The sequence below is a fragment of the Lepus europaeus genome, chromosome 10 (assembly GCF_033115175.1).
Source record: "Lepus europaeus isolate LE1 chromosome 10, mLepTim1.pri, whole genome shotgun sequence".
Taxonomy (NCBI): domain Eukaryota; kingdom Metazoa; phylum Chordata; class Mammalia; order Lagomorpha; family Leporidae; genus Lepus; species Lepus europaeus.
The window spans coordinates 123,948,233-123,967,440 of NC_084836.1; the positions used below are offsets into that span (position 1 = coordinate 123,948,233).

The 19,208-nt window shown below is 62.8% G+C and overlaps 1 protein-coding gene across 3 annotated transcripts in view; it reads left to right on the plus strand.

The window, feature by feature from the left end:
- Window positions 1-379: 379 nt before the first annotated feature.
- Window positions 380-19,208, plus strand: part of CDH4 (cadherin 4) — a 309,328-nt gene continuing 290,499 nt past the window's right edge. For all 3 annotated transcript variants that reach the window (XM_062204429.1, XM_062204431.1, XM_062204430.1), the window contains exons 1-2: window positions 380-436; window positions 2,143-2,254. In XM_062204429.1, coding sequence (XP_062060413.1) covers window positions 380-436; window positions 2,143-2,254 — 169 coding nt within the window. The remainder of the gene's footprint in view (window positions 437-2,142; window positions 2,255-19,208) is intronic.

Below are 19,208 nucleotides of genomic sequence, written 5' to 3' on the forward strand. Positions count from 1 at the left end.
CCCGGGGAGCGGCGGCGGCGGCCGCGCGGGGGGCGCGCGCGGGGGCGCGGGCGCGGCGCGGCGGGGCGCGCGGCGCCTTTAAGGCCCGCGTCAGGCCGAGCGAGCGCAGGGGCCGGGCCGCGGGGCGGGGCCTCGGCGGGGCCGCCGCGGCTTCACCTGCAGTTCGGAGCGCGCGGAACAGAGGCGCGGGCGGCTGCGAGGCCGGCGGACGCACCGGCCCGTGGGAGCGCGCCGCCGGCCCGACTTGGCCTCGCTCCCGGAGCCGGGGCGGCGAGCGCGGCCGGCGCGGCCGGGCTGGAGCTCGGGGCCGGCGCGGGGGAGCGGCGGCGGCGGAGAGCGGGCTGCGGGCGCCGGGCTCCGGGCGCGGCGCGGCGGGAAGATGACCGCGGGCTGCGGCGTGCTCTTCGTCGTGCTGTCGCTCTCCAGCGCGCTCCGGGTGAGTTGCCGCCCCCACTCCGGCCGCTCGGAAGCCGGGGACAGCGGCGGGGCCGCCCGGAGCCTGCGGAGCTCTCCGGCTCGCATCGCTGCGTGCAGCCCGGCGCCCGCGCTCCGCGGAGCTGCCCGTGGTCGGCAGGGCGGGGGACCAGCCGGGCTTCCTTCAGCTGCGGGGCGCCGGCCACCGCTGCCCGGAGCTCAGCTCGCCCGGCCGGGGCTGGCTGCCCGCTGGCGGAGCCGGCGCGCCCTGCACGGCCCGGGAGCCGCGCGCCTCCGGAGTTGGTGAGCCCAGCGGGGCCGCGGCTGCGGGCGTGGGGCTCCCGGCGGCGCAGACTGAGGGTCGGAGGGCGGGGGCGCCGGGTCCGACCTCTCCTGTCCCGGGGCTGGGGTCCGCCGCGCCGCGCTGCCTCGGTTCTTTGGGTGCCGACGAGACCGGGGCTGCGGGGGGCGGCGGGAGCGGACCGCGGGGCACCCTGGCCGCTAAGCCCCCCGCGCCGGACGCTGCCGGAGGGTCCGGCGGGGCCCTGGCCGCTCGCGGAGGGTGCGCGCGCTGGGCGGGTTGCGCCCCGCGAGAGCGGCCCGGCTCCGCCGTCTCCCCGCCGAGCTCAGCGGTCCGGGTCCGCCGGCCGACGCGCGCCGGGCGAGCTGCGGGTGCCGCTGCTCCGGGGGCGCCCCTGGGCGGAGGCAGCGGGGCCGCGGGAGTCGCAGGAACCCCCTCTCGTGGCCGTTCGGCCGCGCTGCCTCCTCCCGGGCCGCGCTGTGGTGGCCTCGGGAATGAACCGGCTCTGGGGGCTGGGTCGGCTGCTCGCCCGCCGGGCGCTCGGGGCGCTCGGGGCGCCCTGGGCGCACAGCCGGCCGGGGCCAAACTTTCCCGCAAGACTTTGGCTTCGCCTTGGGCTGCGGGGCGGAGGGGCGACTGCATGCCGAGGAGCGGGGCCGCGGGCCGGAGCTCTCCCCGCGGCTCTCCCGCCCCGGGGGCAGCTCTGGGCAGGGGTCGGGAGCCGGCAGCCGGCGCTGGCAGCTGCCTTGGGGACCCGAGCCCGCTTGAGCCGCGGCGGAGGCGGCGGGGAAACGCGTTCCACTCCGGCGGCTCCGCGAAGGCTCCGCTGCCGGTGCGGGCGCTCCTTCTCCCCGCGCAGCGGTCTCCCCGCCCCGGCCGCCTGCTCATCTCGCCCCCTCCCTGGCGGAGCTGGCCAGGACAGGACGCTGGCTTTTATCACCCTGAGGGTCGCTGTCGCCTGCTCGGGCTGGGAAGCAGGATCCGAGGGGCCGCAAGTGTCCGGGGGGGAAAGCGTGGGGATGGAGCCGCTGCCGCCTTCCTCTGCCCTCAGTGCCCACACCGGCACCAGGTTCCAGGACATCCTCTCCCGCGCTCCCCGCCTCCGCCTCCCTCGGGCCCCGGGCAGAGGGGGGCGTGGGAAGCTGCAGCCCCACCTAAAGCCACAGCCGCGGAGCCCCGGGGGCGACATGGCTCCCTGGACCTGCCTTCCCGGGACTCAGCGGGCAGTGCTGGGGAGAAAGACCCCGACTTGGGCGCCGCTGGACGCCGCTGAGCTGAGGGCCAGGGACCAGAGGGTGGGGCTGGGCATGGCAGGGTGCAGGCACCAGCGCCCACCCACCCCCCACCCCCGTGCGCACCTCCCCTAAACCTTGGCGTACATTTCCCCGAACTTCCATTTGGGCTGCAACCTCTCTTTCTGTCCTCAGGCGCACGAGGAGGGCCTTGCGGCCAGAGAGAGCTGTAAGGCCGGCTTCTCCGAAGAAGGCTACACGGCCTGGGTCTCCCACAATGTCCTAGAGGGAGAGAAGCTGCTGAAAGGTAGGGGGCAGGGCTGCAGGGGGCGGGCGGGCGGGAGGTGGGGCTCCTGGGCCAGCCAGGTGCAGGTGTCCAGGTGTCCAGGTGACTGTCAGAAACGCTGTCATGTTTGAGCGAGGTGGATCATTTCCTGGGCAACGGATTGGCATCCGGCGGTGGCGTCACCAGGCAGGCGTGGAGACTTTCTTACCGAGTATTTTTATGTATGGAATTCGGGGCTCTTAAATTATCCCTGCTTTGAAGTGCACGCGAACGCAGAGGATGTTGTTGGAAGTGCGGTAAACAAGCCCACAGGCGTCGGCCCTCCCAGGAGGTGCGTGGTCCCACCACTGCCCCCTCCCCGGACGCCACGGAAGCACGTGCAGGCAGCCACTGCTGGGCGCTGTGGTCAGGCAGCGCCGGAGCCACGCTGGTGACAGACAGCTCAGGGCAGCAGGCGTCAGCTCGGGGGACGGCACATCAGTGTCCCTCGCGACAGCTGATCCATGTTCGCACGGGAGGGGGCTCGGGTCCTCCTTCCCTGGGCTTCTGTCCTGCCACGGACACCCTGGCCGAGAGCCCCTGACCTCACGTGGGTTTCCCGGAGCAGAGCGGGGAGGAGCTTCCAAGACGACGCAGAGGCTGTTTCAGTGTTTGTGATTAAGTGTTCCTCCGGCTGTGGCCCCGGGCCCCGTTCTGTGTTCTAGAAAATGGGAGGTTTTCCCTGGGTAACTGGCAGCAGTGCCTCTGTTAGCACGCGTGTGTCCAAGCACGTGTGTGTGCCTGCGCGTATGTGTGACTGTGCACGTGGGCATGCACACGCATGCACCAACTCACACGTGTGAGACAACTGGCTCACCCTCACCCGTGCGCACAGCACCTGTCTCACCTGTTTGCTCCTGCTTGTGTGAGAGGGATTTTCCTCTGCGCCGGTGCTAACAGATTTTGATCGTCTACGGTTGACTCCTCCTTGATGATCGAGGCACAGACAAAAACTCTGCAGGCAGCGGCTGGGGAGCAGATGAGACCAAGGTCCAGAGAAGGAACTGGGGGAGACGCGCCGCTGGTGGCCCTGTGTGTGCCTGGAGCTGCCCGGGAGGCTGTGGGCCCTCGCACTGGGGTGCTGTGCACCACACCACCCCTGGAGCTGCCCGGGGGTCTGTGGGCCCCGGAGGGGCGGGGGCCCTCGCACTGGGGTGCTGTGCACCACACCACCCCTGGAGCTGCCTGGGAGTCTGTGGGCCCCGGAGGGGCGGGGGCCCTTGCACTGGGGTGCTGTGCACCACACCACCCCTGGAGCTGCCCGGGGGTCTGTGGGCCCCGGAGGGGCGGGGGCCCTTGCACTGGGGTGCTGTGTACCACACCACCCCTGGAGCTGCCCGGGAGGCTGTGGGCCCTCGCACTGGGGTGCTGTGCACCACACCACCCCTGGAGCTGCCCGGGGGTCTGTGGGCCCCGGAGGGGCGGGGGCCCTTGCACTGGGGTGCTGTGCACCACACCACCCCTGGAGCTGCCCGGGAGGCTGTGGGCCCTCGCACTGGGGTGCTGTGCACCACACCACCCCTGGAGCTGCCCGGGGGTCTGTGGGCCCCGGAGGGGCGGGGGCCCTTGCACTGGGGTGCTGTGTACCACACCACCCCTGGAGCTGCCCGGGGGTCTGTGGGCCCCAGAGGGGCGGGGGCCCTCGCACTGGCGTGCTGTGCACCACACCACCCCTGGAGCTGCCCGGGAGGCTGTGGGCCCTCGCACTGGGGTGCTGTGCACCACACCACCCCTGGAGCTGCCCGGGGGTCTGTGGGCCCCGGAGGGGCGGGGGCCCTTGCACTGGGGTGCTGTGTACCACACCACCCCTGGAGCTGCCCGGGGGTCTGTGGGCCCCAGAGGGGCGGGGGCCCTCGCACTGGCGTGCTGTGCACCACACCACCCCTGGAGCTGCCCGGGAGGCTGTGGGCCCTCGCACTGGTGTGCTGTGCACCACACCACCCCTGGAGCTGCCCGGGGGTCTGTGGGCCCCGGAGGGGCGGGGGCCCTCGCACTGGTGTGCTGTGTACCACACCACCCCTGGAGCTGCCCGGGGGTCTGTGGGCCCTGGAGGGGCGGGGGCCCTCGCACTGGTGTGCTGTGCACCACACCACCCCTGGAGCTGCCCGGGGGTCTGTGGGCCCCGGAGGGGTGGGGGCCCTTGCACTGGGGTGCTGTGCACCACACCACCCCTGGAGCTGCCCGGGGGTCTGTGGGCCCCGGAGGGGCGGGGGCCCTCGCACTGGTGTGCTGTGCACCACACCACCCCTGGAGCTGCCCGGGGGTCTGTGGGCCCCGGAGGGGCGGGGGCCCTCACACTGGGGTGCTGTGCACCACACCACCCCTGGAGCTGCCCGGGGGTCTGTGGGCCCCGGAGGGGCGGGGGCCCTTGCACTGGCGTGCTGTGCACCACACCACCCCTGGAGCTGCCCGGGGGTCTGTGGGCCCCGGAGGGGCGGGGGCCCTCACACTGGGGTGCTGTGCACCACACCACCCCTGGAGCTGCCCGGGGGTCTGTGGGCCCCGGAGGGGCGGGGGCCCTCGCACTGGCGTGCTGTGCACCACACCACCCCTGGAGCTGCCCGGGGGTCTGTGGGCCCCGGAGGGGCGGGGGCCCTCGCACTGGCGTGCTGTGCACCACACCACCCCTGGAGCCAGCCCTGCGGGCCGTGCGCCCTGCTCTCCTGAGCCGTTTCCTGAGGCTGAGCGAGGTCTGGAAGCATCGGTTGTCTGCAGGGATTTGGGGAAAGTGCATCCCTCTGTGCGGGAGGCAGAGGCCCCGCCCACTCCGGAGCTGAAGGGCCCATTCCCTCTGGTGGGCGCGCAGCGTCCACAGCGGGCCTCCAACTCTGCTCTCCCTGTGGGGTGGGGGCTGGACCACAGCCCAGGGTGGGCCTGGTGTCCAGGGTTGGCCTCGGAGGGGAGCAGGCGTCACAGCAGCCTAGGTGAGCCTGGACCAGGGTGGAGTAGCCCTCGCCCAGCATCCGGGGCCCAGGTCCTCAGCCCCCATCCGGGGTCGTGGGTGCTCTGCTGCTGAGTGTGCCACCCTGCCTGTTTCTGTCTGCTTGTTGTTGTTTTTTTTTTTCCTCAAACAAGGTTCATGTGTTTACTTGAAAGACAGAGAGAGAGAGAGACAGAGACAACACTCACCTGCTGGTTTGTGCCCCAAACGGTCGCAATGGCCTGGGCTGGGCCACGCTGAAGCCAGAAATCAGCTCCATCCAGGTCTCCCACGCAGGTGCAGGGCCCAGCACTTGAGTCGTCTTCCAGAGCCTCCCCGGGCGCATTACAGGGAGCTGCATTGGAAGTGGAGCAGCCGGGACTGGAACCTGCACTCACATGGGATGCCGGCACCGGGGCGCCGGGACCAAAGGGCATTTTTATATCTGCGAGCATTTCGCACTCGGGGCAGCAGAGCCCAGCGCCGCGTCTGAGTCGCCCAGGCCCGGGGACACACACCTGTGTCTCCGCGGGGTTTGCACTGTGGGACCACAGCGCGGACGCCCGGTCAGACGGCGACAGGAGGCAGCGCGGTGTTGTTCTGCGGGAACCCACTAAGTACATAATGACCGCTTGTAATTGAGTTACAAGCGGAGGGAACTTAGCCTTAATTTGACAGGCAGAGGCGCTGTTATCGTGAGGCCGCCATCAGCTGTTCACGGCTACTTTGTGGCTCCTCTCGCCGGAGTCAGCCCGGCCAGGGATTCCAGCAGGAGCCATTTGTTACACAGTAATTAACTTGTTTATGATAAATGGATGGAAGAAATGTCATGGCATTTTGTTTTATGTCTAAATGAAAAGCATTTGCATTCTAAAAATTTCATGCTAATTAGGCTTAAAATAGTTTTCCCCGATAGGGTGGCAAATTCTGTGCATCGCGAACCTGTGGAGGCGCGGAGTGGCGAGTGTGGGAACGCGGGTGAGCACCATGGCGGGTGAGCACCGTGACTGGTGTACACCATGGCTGGTGTGCACTGTGGCCGGTGAACATGGTGGCCAGTGAGCACCGTGGCCGGTGAGCACCGTGACTGGTGTGCACCATGGCTGGTGTGCACTGTGGCCGGTGAACATGGTGGTCAGTGAGCACCGTGGCCGGTGAGCGCGGACCCTGGGAGCCAGTGCTTTGTTTTTAGGGCGCGGTGCTTATGGCTGGTCCCTGTTGTGTGATCACATCTAACCCAGGGTGCTGACCCGCTTTCCTTAGCCTGGGGGAACGCGCTCCCAGCTCCTCCTTCGCCTGGGGCACTTGCTAAGCTGGTGTCGTCTTCTCTTCATGGTTAATAATTCATGGCCACTCAGCCTGTCCGCGGCTGCCGTGCTGGGCACAGTGACCTGCCCGGCTCCAGGGGGGTGGGCAAGCCCCGGCCCGCTGCATCCTGAGGGTGGGAAGGAAGGGGAGTGGCAGTGCTGTGTAGGGGTGAGGGCTGGGTCCGCGCATGGGCTCACGTCACAGGGACAGAGAGCAGCTGAGGCCCTGGTGGCCCCCGGGAAAGCCCCACCTTCTCCCAGCCTCTACCCCCCCCCCCCCCAGAAGCTGTGCTGTCTGGCAGATCCCCACCGTGAGCCTCCCCAGTGGGAGCCGGGGATCCTTGTCCGCCACGCCTCTGCTGCCTAACCAGGAAACCCCAGGGACAGGCTTGTCGTATTTAAATGTGTATTTTATAGGCCGGCGCCGTGGCTCAACAGGCTAATCCTCCGCCTGCAGCACCGGCACACTGGGTTCTAGTCCCGGTCAGGGCGCCAGATTCTGTCCCGGTTGCCCTTCTTCCAGGCCAGCTCTCTGCTGTGGCCCGGGAGTACAGTGGAGGATGGCCCAAGTGCTGGGGCCCTGCACCCCATGGGAGACCAGGAGAAGCACCTGGCTCCTGGCTTCAGATCAGTGAGATGCGCCGGCCATTGGAGGGTGAACCAACGGCAAAGGAAGACCTTTCTCTCTCTCTCTCTCACTGTCCACTCTGCCTGTCAAAAATAAATAAATAAATAAATATGTATTTTACAGTGAGAGAGAGGGCGAGGGCGAGGGCGAGGGCTCTTCCATCCTCTGGTTCACTCCCCAAATCCTACAACTGCCAGGACGGGGCCAGGCTGAAGCCGGGAGCCAGGAGCTCCACCACAGCGGTGCCAGGGACCCAAGTACTTGAGCCGTCACTGCTGCCTCCCAGGTGCCAAGGAGCAGGGAGCTGGACCAGAGCCGAGCAGCCAGGACGCAAACCACCACTGGATGTGGGTGCAGGACACCAGGGTCCCGGGCAGTGGCTTCGCCCACGTGCGGCTGGTGGGTTCGTCTGCCTCACAGAGCGGTGAGTGCCGAGACAGGTGGCCGGGGGTGAATCAGCGAGTTTCTTACGAGCCTGATCTTGATGCTGGCCATTTTGCTGTCTTGTTTGTTGATTTATTGCCTCATCGTTGCAAACTGGTTGCTGTGGCCCCAGGAGTTGCATCTGAATTCAGAGCAGAAGAAACAGTAGTAGCACAAATGTTTTCTCAGAACCCCTGCCGAGGTTCTCGTTGGCTAGAACCAGGACACGTGCTGACCCCTGCTAGCGTCGAGGCTGACAAAGCACACACGGCATGGTCATGCGTGGCTGGGACCTGGTACTCGGTCACCTGGGATATGAGCAAGTTGCTCTCTGCAGACAGGGCTGGGTTCTGCTTTGGGGGGGAGATGGATACCAGGGAGGTGGCCACTACCGTCTCCTTCCCAGGGAGCAGGGTACCGGTGACGCCAGGGTTAGCTGAGCCATCGCATATACGGCCACACGGGCCGGGCTGGCCACAGACCAGGTGCTAAGAAGTTGTCACGGCACCGGGCGTGGCCGGGGCAGCGTGGCAGGGCCGACTGTGCCGTCCCCCAGCTAGGGCATGGCGGCTCCGTGTGGGGGAGGCAGGGGTGCAGTCGATGAATGGCCAGAAAATGCTGGCGCGGGAGCCGCTGTGCATGTCCGTGAACGACAGCACCTTGGCTGGCGTGGTGTCTGGCCCACGTCCCCCGTCTCCCAGCAGCCCCCTCGGCCGGACCCAGGCCACGGACAGCCTGATGCCTCTGCGCGCTGACACCAGTGTGGCTGTGTGGCCTCCTCCTGGCCCGTGGTTGCTAACGCAGGTTGGCTTCTGGGGGAGATTTTAATTTAATTTAATTTAATTTTATTTTGATCACAAAAAAGAACAGACTCGGCTGGCCAGGGCTTTTGCTCGTTGATCTTCCTTCCTCCTCCTGCCCAGAACTCAGACACGATGTCTTGGGGGGAGCAGCCGCTTTGTGACATGAGGGCGGCAGGTGGCAGACTGCGGCCACCGCAGACGCACACTGTGCGTGTCCTGTGTGTCCCTTGCAGCCCCCACCCCGCTCAGGGAAAGCCAGGGCCGCCCCGCACTGGAACCTTCAGATTCTGAGCCCACTTCCAGGCTCCCCCTGCCTGCCCCGTGTTCCCTGGGGGTCACCTTGGGGGGCTGCAGAGAGCCTGCCAGGCCCTGCATGAGCATCTCCCAGTGGGGGAGCCAGGCTCGGCCCTCGCCAGGGCAGTGGGCTCACGAGGTGCCCCTGCCCTGGAGCCCAGGGCTGGTGGCCATGACCCTGGGCCCGGCGGAGACCCTGGCCGGCTCCCAGGGCTGCTGTGGCGTCAGTCGCCCTCCCCCCAGGATGCCGGGGGGCCCGAGGCTGGAGAGGCGGGAGCGGCCTCTGTCCTGTGCCAGCCTCACCCCGCCCTGTCCGCCAGGGGCCTCCGCCTCCCGCGGTTTCCGTGTCCGCGGACTCCGAGACCTGAAGTTGTTTGTTTCGGAAATGGCGACTTCGCAGCGCTGCCCTGGGGGGGTGGGGGGGTGGGGGGGTCCCACTCATTTAGGTTTTAAGTCGCAACCAGCTTGCCTCAGTTTACCTGGGGGACTTGGTACCCACTCCCCCACACCTCCCCCTCTCCCCCTCCTCCTGCCCCTCCCCCTTTTCCCCTCCCCCTCCCCTCCCCCCTTGGAGGGTCCCCAGCCCCCTCGGAGGGTGGCGAGGTCACTACAGGACAGAGGGCGGCCCGGTGCTCCTCTGCAGACTGTGCCTTCCGGGGCGGAGCGGAGTGGACTCCGCCGTGGGCAGCGCCGTCAGCTGCGAGCAGCCCTGGCCCTGGTACCCACGGGGTCCCCGGCCCTGGACTTCGGGGTCTCCTGGATCCCGGCTTGGGTCCCGAGGACTTGGGGCTGCCCTCCTCTGGCAGCCGGCGGTACTGCCTCGGGGCGCTGTGTCCTAGGAACCAGGGAACCCCACCCTGCCATGGAGCAGAAAGCGGCCAGTGTCCTCCCTCAGGCCGCGCCGGGTCCTGGAGGAGTGTGTGCTGGGGTGCAGGGGCGGACACTTGCCCACAGCCTGCCCGGCCCGGCCCGGTGTCCGGCATGGATGTTCTGCAGGGCTTGGCCCCTGTGCGGCCTCCTCCCTGGAGCGGCCTCAGCGGGCGATGCTGACAGCACAGAGGTCCCTGGACTTGCCGGAACGCACCGCCCTGGCTGGCAGCTCGCTGGGGGCTGGGCCATGGCGGGACAGGGTGGGGGGTGTGGGTGTGCGCGCTCTCCCGCCCACTGCAGCCCTAGAGGCCGTGGGCGTCCCCTGACCCGCGTCCCCTTCCGTCTGCAGCCGGGGCAGTGTCTGAACCTCCCGCACGGCCTGTCTGTCCCTGCCTTTGCTAAGAGTCCTTCGATTGCCTGGGGCCACCAGGGCCCCCCGGGGTGATCTCCCGGCTCAGGTCCTCCATTGCTCACCATCTGTGCAGGGTGTGGGGCCACGGGTTCCCGGCAGCATGTGGACCTCCTTGGGAAGGGTCTGAGACCACATGCTGGGCTGGGGATGCAGGGAGCCCACAGGGTGGGTGTGGCTGTCGCTCCTGGCTGCTGTGCCCTGGGGGCTTGCTACACAGCCCGCTTGGGGCAGGGGCTTCCTTTAGCCACACAGGACCTCAGCAGTTCTCCTCGGCTTCCCACGCAGGCGTGGAGTGTTGGAGTGATGGGGTCCGAGACCTGGGTTGGGGAGAGAGTGCCTGCAGTGCGCGGCTCCAGCCAGCACGAGCATCCCCTGTGCTGACCCGTGGCTGCCACCAGGCCTGAGCTGGGCAGCTTCTGCCTGGGTCCTGGGATGGGGCTGCAGGCTGAGCCACGCTGGATGGGCACGGCGGCTCCTGCTGCTGCCACGTGCTGTGCCCTGTTGGATTCGCTGTGCGCTGGCTGGCCGCTGTGGGATTTAGGCAGGATTAAGGTAAGCCTTCTGTGACAGATAACTATCCACAGGCCTTCGACTGCGCCCGTGCTGGGCTCACAGGCCCGAGTGGAGCCGGGTGCACCAGGCACTGGTGTGGAGAGCAGGCCGGTTCTCCCCGTGGACTGGACGCAGTCCATGCCACCCCCAGTGTGGGTGGGAGGACATGGTCCCGGGTCGCTCTCCAGCACGTGCACACGTGTGCCTGTCTGACCTGGGGAAACGCTGGGGGCTCCGCTCTGTGCTTCTGTGCACACGGGAGCAGGACGCCTTCTGTGCACACGGGAGCAGGACGCCTTCTGTGCGGGGCGGCAGCGGAGCCTGGGGGTGCGGCTTCACAGGGCAGCCTGCAGTCCCCGACTTGCCGAGCCCCTGGCTGGGAAGAGGCGTGGGGGAGGGGACAGGGCACAGGGGCGCCCCCTTCCCTGGGCCCCTGTTTCCCTAGCGATAAAGCAGGAGGGCAGGGCGTCTACCACTTGGGGGCACTCGAGGACTCCGGCGGGCTCCTGGGCCCCTTCCAGCCTCCTACAGTGATTGGGCAGTGGCCCCCAGAGATGCCCTGTCCTGCCATCTGAAGGTGGCGTCTGCGGACAGAGGGACTTTGCCAGCCTTCATCAGGACCTCCTGGTGAGTTCGTCCCCGGTGTTGTCTGGTGAGGCCCCGAGTCTGCACCAGAGACAGAAGAGGAGACACAGAGCCGCGGAGCAGCCACGTGGAGGTGGAGGGAGGTTGGAGAGAGGCAACCACAGGCCAGGAAGCCCTGGAGCTTCCAGAAGCTGGGGAGTCGAGAAAGGAGCCTCCTCGGGTCTCCAGTGGGAGTGCAGCCCTGCCCCCACCGTGGTCCAGGACGAGGGAGTGTGCCACTGCCATGGTTTAGGACAGCAGAGTGACCAACACAGTGGTCCAGGACGTGGGAGTGTGGCTGACACTGGTTTAGGATGTGGGAGTGTGGCTGACTCCGAGGTTTAGGACTTGGAGCGTGGCTGACACTGGTTTAGGACGTAGGAGCGTGGCTGACACTGTGGCTTAGGACATGGGAGTGTGGCTGACACCGTGGTTTAGGACATGGGAGCATGGCTGACACCGTGGTTTAGGATGTGGGAGCATGGCTGACACTGTGGTTTAGGATGTGGGAGTGTGGCTGACTCCGAGGTTTAGGACTTGGAGCGTGGCTGACACTGGTTTAGGACTTGGAGCGTGGCTGACACTGGTTTAGGACGTAGGAGCGTGGCTGACACTGTGGCTTAGGACATGGGAGCATGGCTGACACCGTGGTTTAGGACATGGGAGTGTGGCTGACACCGTGGTTTAGGATGTGGGAGCATGGCTGACTGGTTTAGGATGTGGGAGCGTGGCTGACTGGTTTAGGACGTAGGAGCGTGGCTGACACTGTGGCTTAGGACATGGGAGCGTGGCTGACACTGTGGCTTAGGATGTGGGAGCGTGGCTGACTCTGGTTTAGGATGTGGGAGCGTGGCTGACTCTGGTTTAGGATGTGGGAGCATGGCTGACTGGTTTAGGACATGGGAGTGTGGCTGACTCAGAGGTTTAGGATGTAGGAGCATGGCTGACACTGTGGCTTAGGACATGGGAGTGTGGCTGACACTGTTGTTTAGGACATGGGAGTGTGGCTGACACCGTTGTTTAGGAGATGGGAGTGTGGCTGACTCAGAGGGTTAGGACGTAGGAGTGTGGCTGACACCGTTGTTTAGGATGTGGGAGTGTGGCTGACACTGTGGTTTAGGATGTGGGAGCGTGGCTGACTCTGGTTTAGGATGTGGGAGCGTGGCTGACACTGTGGTCTGGTCCTCCTGGCCGCCAGGACTGCCAGAGTGTGTCTCTGGTCACAGACCCCGCCCAGTGAACTGGAAGTTTTGGGATAAGGCCTGGGAGTCCCTGCTTGATCATCCAGGAGCCCGACCGTGGTGGAAGCCTGTGGGGGGACGTCAGGCTCAGCTGTGGCTTTCCTGGGGTGCCCACCATGAGCTGCTGTGTGGTCAGCAATGCTCTCAGACAGGTGGTAACTGGCACAGTCGCGCAGCCCACTGGAGGCATTGGAGCTGGGCCAGATGTCTTCAGGATGAGAGCCCTGAGTGTGGTCGTCCACCACACCCAGCAAGGTAGAAGGCGGTCTCCCTGAAACTACAGGGAAGGTCTCTTCCTCTGTGACGTGGACCACGGGTGCACTGTGGACATTCTGCTCCCTGGGGGGCCCGTGCTGGGGTGGGATGTTCAGCAGGGGCAGGACGGGTGCACTCCCTGTGCTGCAGAATGGTGGAGGTGCACCTGCAGTGTGTGGGGGGACTCGCCGGGGTGGGGGCTTTTCTAGAATGTGCCTGCCCTCTCCCCAAAACTGCTTTCCTGTGGAAATGCAGAGAGGTGTTACTTCTGGCTGCAGACATCTCTTCCGGTGTCTCCAGCCGCGATGCCTTTGCTGCCTGGCTGCAGGTGCCAGTGAGGGCAGGAGATTGGCACAGTGGCTCCAGGACACAGCTGCTGTGGCCGTGACCAAGGGCTTTATCCCTGGGCTGTTGCTGCCTGCTTGGCATTGGGGTGCCTCTGCATCTGGTTCACGGGGGGAGCCCTGGTAGCTACAAGGGGCCAGGTCTCACCCAGGCTCTCCTGTGCTCCTGCGGGCTGGGGACAGGCAACCTGAGAGGTGGCCCGTGCCTGGAGACAGAAGGTTTGGGGGGACATGTCCTGTGGTAGTGGACACCAGGTGTCTCAGGCCACATCCTCGTCTCCAGCCTAAGGAGGGGTTCTGGGTGAGACAGAGGGCACAGCCCCTGGCTGTATGTGCCATGTTCCTGCTCCTGCTCTGGGGACTTTCAGCTGGACCTGAGGCAAGGCCAGGTGGCCGGAGCGGAGAAGGAAGCACCTGCCACAGTAGTGAGGGCCAGGTGTGGCAGGTGCACCGTCTGCTGCTTCTCTAGAGCTGGGTTGGTTGGCATCAGTAAGACAGGGGGATGAGGGGGCAGAAGGCTTTCTCCTCCCTCCTGTGTCCATGATGCTTAGAGAGGCTCTGACTGAGCTGTCGGCAGGTGGGACCAACCGTGTCCTGCAGGCACCTGCGGAGAGCGTCGGGATCCAGTGCCCACCCCACTGGAGGGGTCAGGGGTATAGCTGTGCTGCTGTTCTGGCCCATTGGCCGGGGCCCCTGCACCTGGTGTGGAGGGAGGCAGGGCCAGGCCACACAGCCAGCCCAGGTGGCAGGTGCATCGTCAGCCCTGTCACAGAGCGTGGGGCCTGCTGTGGTAACTTCCAGTCACTTACTCCAGCTCCCTCCACAGGCACTGGAGGAGCCAGAGAGGAGGCGGGGCAGCCCCAGGGCCAGGCCCACCCCTCACACGTCACGGGGACCCCCGATGGATCCCCTCTGTGCTGCTCAGTCCTCTGCTGGTGATGCAGGCGTTTCCTGCCTGTCTGATCTCTGCCTTACAGGGCTGAGGTGGGCGGGTCACAGGGCACAGGTGCTAAGGGGCCGGTGAGACCACACAGTACACGCATCCTGAGGTGCTGGTGCCCACTCACTCCGACTCGTGCCACTGGTTCCTGGTCACTGTGTCCTTTGTGGATATAAAGACACCAGGTCCCCTAGGCAGGTGGAGCCTGGCCCAGAGCAGCTCCCGGCCTCCCCTTCCTCCTCTGATTCCCACCACCCCAACCCTCTCCTTTCCTGACCCCCAGGAACGTGAAGTCTTTGGGGTGGCCCTGGAGAGGAGCAGACTGGAGACGCAGCATCACAGTGTTTCCACATGCCTGAGCAGTCACCCTGGGCTGCGTGCGATACCATCGCCCAGGGGCTCCCACCGTCTTCGCCTGGACTCCACCCACCCCCGGCACGGAGAGACTTGCAGAGCAGTGAGGCAGTGCCTTTCCCATGAGAGTGACGGTGGCTTCATTTGATGGGTTTTTATGGCTGTGCTGGGGGATGGTTTCTCTTTTTGGCCTTTGCATCCTGCTGTGTGGCCGGACACCTTTTGGCTAATGGCCTTGTTTTAAAAATGGAATAAATGGATTGGAGAATGGCTTGTCCAAGACCCTGTGTGTGCAGGGGGAGCGTAAGTTCTTTGCCACATGAATTTGGTAATGGGTGTGGATGTGATCAGATTGTACCACGGTGCACCTAACTGAGGGGCTGGACCCCCTGGACGGCCTCACTGCAGGCTCCTGAGTGTCTGAAGCTCATGTTTCCTCTTCACTTACCTTTTCTCCCCTCCCCCCTCAGAGGCAGAGAGGGGATTATGCAGCTGGTCTTATCTGTTTCTCGTGTTTTAAGATAACAACGGAATCTCAGCGCAGGGCTGAAGGCTATAAAGTTGTGATCAAAAGCCCATAAAATTATAGAACTTGTGTGTCCTTGGGAAGAGAGGGCCTCACAGTGGCTTTTTCTCGAAGCAGGTGGAAAGGGTGAGGACTGGTCTCTCGGAGGTGTCAGGTGCATGGGGAGAGGTGGATTGCTGTAGATGTCAGTTTCCTGAAATCTGGGGCCGGCACTGTGGCATGATGGCATCACATGTGGGCTCCGCCTGGGAAAGCAGTGGATGATGGCCCAAGTGCTTAGGCCCCTGTGCCCTTGTGGGAGACCCAGATGAGGCTCCTGGCTCCTGTCTTCTGTCTGGCCCAGCCCTGGCTATTGTGGCCATTTGGGGGGTGAACCAGCAGAAGAAAGATCTCTGTCTCCCTGCCTCTGCCTCTCTGTAACTCATTTCTAAATGTTTATTAAAAAATTCCTGCAATCTTGGCTCAGAAAATTAACATATAAGACACAAAATGTGATGGTGCCAAAATCACACGGGCTTTGAAATCTGCTCTGTCCTTTGCAGGGGAGGCCGGGTGGGCTGAGCGGACGGCATTGAGGGCTGCCTCTGTGGGGAGTGAGGGCTCCCAGGAGAGGCAGAGGCAGCTCCTGAGTGGCGAGCAGGCTTCTCTTGGGGAGTTGTAAACACTCAGCAGTCCCCTTCCCCCACAAGCACCTATTGCTTGCGGCAGGCCCCAGGACACTGCTCTGAGCCTGTGACGGGGCATGTTAAATACCACATGCGTGACATCCTCCGTAAGTCACAGGTCGTCACTCAGGATGGCCAGGGAAGGCTCCTGTTGCAGCCTGTGAAATGAGAATGGAGTTACTGTCCCTTGGAATTCTAGACAGTTCTAGAACTTTCCCACATTTTCCAGGGATGAACCAGGGTGGGGTGCAGTGGAGGGGGCACTTGCAGCATCTCCACCCACTTCCCTGTCTCCTTTGCCTTACCTGGGCTGTGGGCTTGGGGGAGGGGCGGAGCAAAGGCCCACGCAGTTGGAGGAAAGGTGTGGCATTGCTGTGCAAAGTGCGTGTTCCCTATGTGTTAGTTTCCCAGCATCCTCTGGGCCTGGTGTCTTGAGTGTGTTGACAGTGGCACTGCCGCTGCCCCGGTGATGGGAGACAGCCCTCTGCAGCCAGCCTTGCTGCGTTGGTGCAGGGAGGAGCCAGGGAGCTGCGGCTGTGATTCCTTTGTGAGTGTGAGTTACCCTGGGGCCCTGGGCTGCAGCTCTGCTGGCTTAGGGAACAGGGCAGCCTGGAGGTTCACAGGCCTGTAGTCCAGCACCTTCCCTTGGCTCTTCTCACCTGCCATCCTCGTGGGGCGTGGGAGGCCACGGAACTTCAATAAGAACTTGATTTTTTCATCCCTGTCCCCTGGAGGCAGTGCCTTAGCCCAGAACTGGAGGAAGGTGCCACTCACGAGCTGGGTCTGTCATAACAGGAGAGGATCTGAACTGAACTGAACCATTGGGGGTCTATTCCCTCAACGTGGCCAGGCTCAGTTTAGGGAGGCTGACTCCAGGGTTGTCACGTGTTGTGTTCCCGTGAGAGAAGCCAAGCCAGGCAGACGGGGCAGGAGCACAGTGTGGCTGCCATGGGATGCAGTTGCTCCCTCCTTTCGCCTGGAGCTGAGTCACTGATAGTGCCTCCTCCCCGCACGCCAGAGCTCCAAGAGCAGAGTCCTTCTGGGGCCGACCTCCATCCACTTGGCCTGCTGGTGTCCAGGAGCGTCAGACATGTGCCCATTGTTGGGCTCGGAAGGGAGCATTCTGGAAGGATATCACTCTCGGATGCGCACACAGAAAGGCCCCCAACAGCTCTCTGAGCTTGCAGCTTCAAGGAGGCACTAATTCATCACTTCCTCCAGCCCCGGGGAGCCAAGGGGCTGCTCCTGAGATAAGGAGGCTGCTGGCTGCCCCCCAACTATCTGCTCCTCACCACCGGGCAGAAAAGTGCATTGTTTCCTGGCTTTGAAAGGTGCTGCTTTATCAGGAAGGCAGCCCCTCCATGCTGCCATCTAGGAATCCTCTTACTGCATCCCTCCTTTATCAGTTTGGGAATAGTATGATTGCCTTGTGGATTAAATGCCAAGTGGCTCAAAACATTCATTGGAAAACGCCATCCCCCATGAATGCATTCTTCCTTGCAGATGCCCCCAATCCTCCTCAGAGAAGGCATATGTCCCTGGTAAGACCGTGTGCAGCTTGGGACCCTCATCTGTGTTCCTCTGGGGGATCCTCGGTTCTGAGCCTCTGTGTAGGTGCAGGGGAATCCTTATCTCCTTTTTCCCTAGCATATTGCACCGTTTAATCTCAACTTGATGTCTCCCCCTGGAACCACTGCTGGTGACACTGTGGCCTCTCTCTGGGAAGTTATTTGATTTTTGATGTAAGGAAAAGGATTAATGCGGTTGGATTTTGATAAGGCTAGCATGGCGCAGACACTCTCATCCTGCCCATATCACTGACAGTCCGTTCGTTATGCAGGAACACTGCACAGTGGCGATACGGGACCTGCAGAGATAATTGTCGTTTTGCTATTTAAAAGTAAGTCTAGTGCTTTGCAATGTTAAAATGATAACCTGTTTAGGAAAAGCTCCCAGTGCCCGTCTTTTAGCACCAAAAAAAAAATCCTCTTCTAGTGGGCTCACGTGGATCCTATTCATCTATTTTTATTTTTCTGGGCATAAATTAAAGTTTTATTTCTGTTTGAACTCTTACGCTGCAGTGTAAGAGAAGTGCATATCTGCACCTTCAAACTGAACACGTCCCCGAGGTTTTGTCCCGGTGCTGTGCCTGTGCCTTTGCCTCTCACTGCTCTCGGGCTTGGAGATTAGATCCACGTGAGTAGCTTGATCTGTGGTGGATGGGTGTTTTTGATCAGGGTGCTAATCTCAGCACTTACCTGGGGCTGGGGGAAATGGGGATTATGAGTTCACAACTGAGCAGGGAAGAAGTGCCTCTCCATACTCCTGCTGCCTGCCTTCCCTACCCTCCTGGTAGGGTGGCAGGGCTGTACCAGAATCCCTGCACCTGCTGCAGCTGGTGTTCCACTCCCCCCTCGGTGGCATTGCTGCTTACCTTGTATCCAAGTCAGCTGTTTCGACAGGTGGGCATCTGTGGAGGATCAGGACGGTGGTCCTAGACAATAGAGACGAAGCTTGTCAGTACATCACCATGGCTGTAAGCAGGTCACAGAATCAGAGCTATTTGATTGAGAGAGGTGTGGGGGCCAGAAAGATTCCCCCTCTTCATTAACATGTTACAGCATTCACTTTGCTGTGATTATTGGTGTTTTACTTCAAGACACTTGTAAGTCTCTGGAATCCTAGATGTCAGCCATCTTGGCCAATTAGGGGATCCCAAAGGCTCTTATACCACCTCAAACCTCTAAAGGCTCCTGCTTCCCACAGACTAAACTCCAAATGTTCCATTCCAGGCCCTCTGTGTAACTGTCCCCTTGCCATAGTCCCTTTTTCCCTGTGCCATGCCCATTGCCACCGCACCCCACCCCCTCCACCCTAGGCACCAACAGTGGACTCCCTGCAAGGCACCTGGATATGTGTGTGCTTCCCAGTGCTGTTTCTGTTTTGACTGCTACTTTCTGCCCAGATCGCTTGTTTGCCTGTGGGAATTTTTCAGAGCTTCCTAATTCAACTGTTGCCTCTTATTAGGCCTCGTTTTACTAATCTTTCCTTCCCCTTCTGCTTGAGCTGTGTCACATCCATTACTCCCACCTCTGTTGCTTCATAGCTTTGTTGAAATGCAGAGTGGTATAATGTTTATTCTGCGTTCCTCTATGTTTGCCCAGATTGTAGTCATACTGTATGTGTGTGTGCACATACATGTGTGCATTCATGTGCGTGCTGGGGATGGCTGGGGAAGTGAGGAGAGAGTGCATGATAGAACTGGAAGAAGAGGCAGACGTCTTAGTGCATCCACATGAAACCTTCCCAGGAAGGACTCCTTGGGAGAGAAAGAAAGTGGATTCTTCTTCCACCTTTCAGAGCAGGGAGAGGCTTGAACTGACAAGCAAGACAATACAAAAGCATAATAATTGGAGAAGGAAGCATGTAAGATGGGAAAGCCAAAGTGTGTTTCATTTTGCACCTGTGTGTTAGGGCTTTCCCAATTTATTTATTTATTAAGCTATTATCAAAGAAAAGTAAGACAAGTGGGTCTCGGTCTAATGAAATTGCCCTTCTGTGTAGCTTCAGGTATCCAGAGCATAACTGGATGACAGTGACGACTGTTGCAGTGGGAGTTTTGGCACTGGGCAGCATCACCCTCCATGTGCTTTCTGAGGGCTGTAGCTCATTCTGACAAAGTGGGGAGAAGGCTGAGTTTTCCAGCGCTGATTCTTCTGACCTGGAACTGCAGATTGGGTGCTAGCCAAGCCTCACAGGACCCTCACATCTCAGCCCA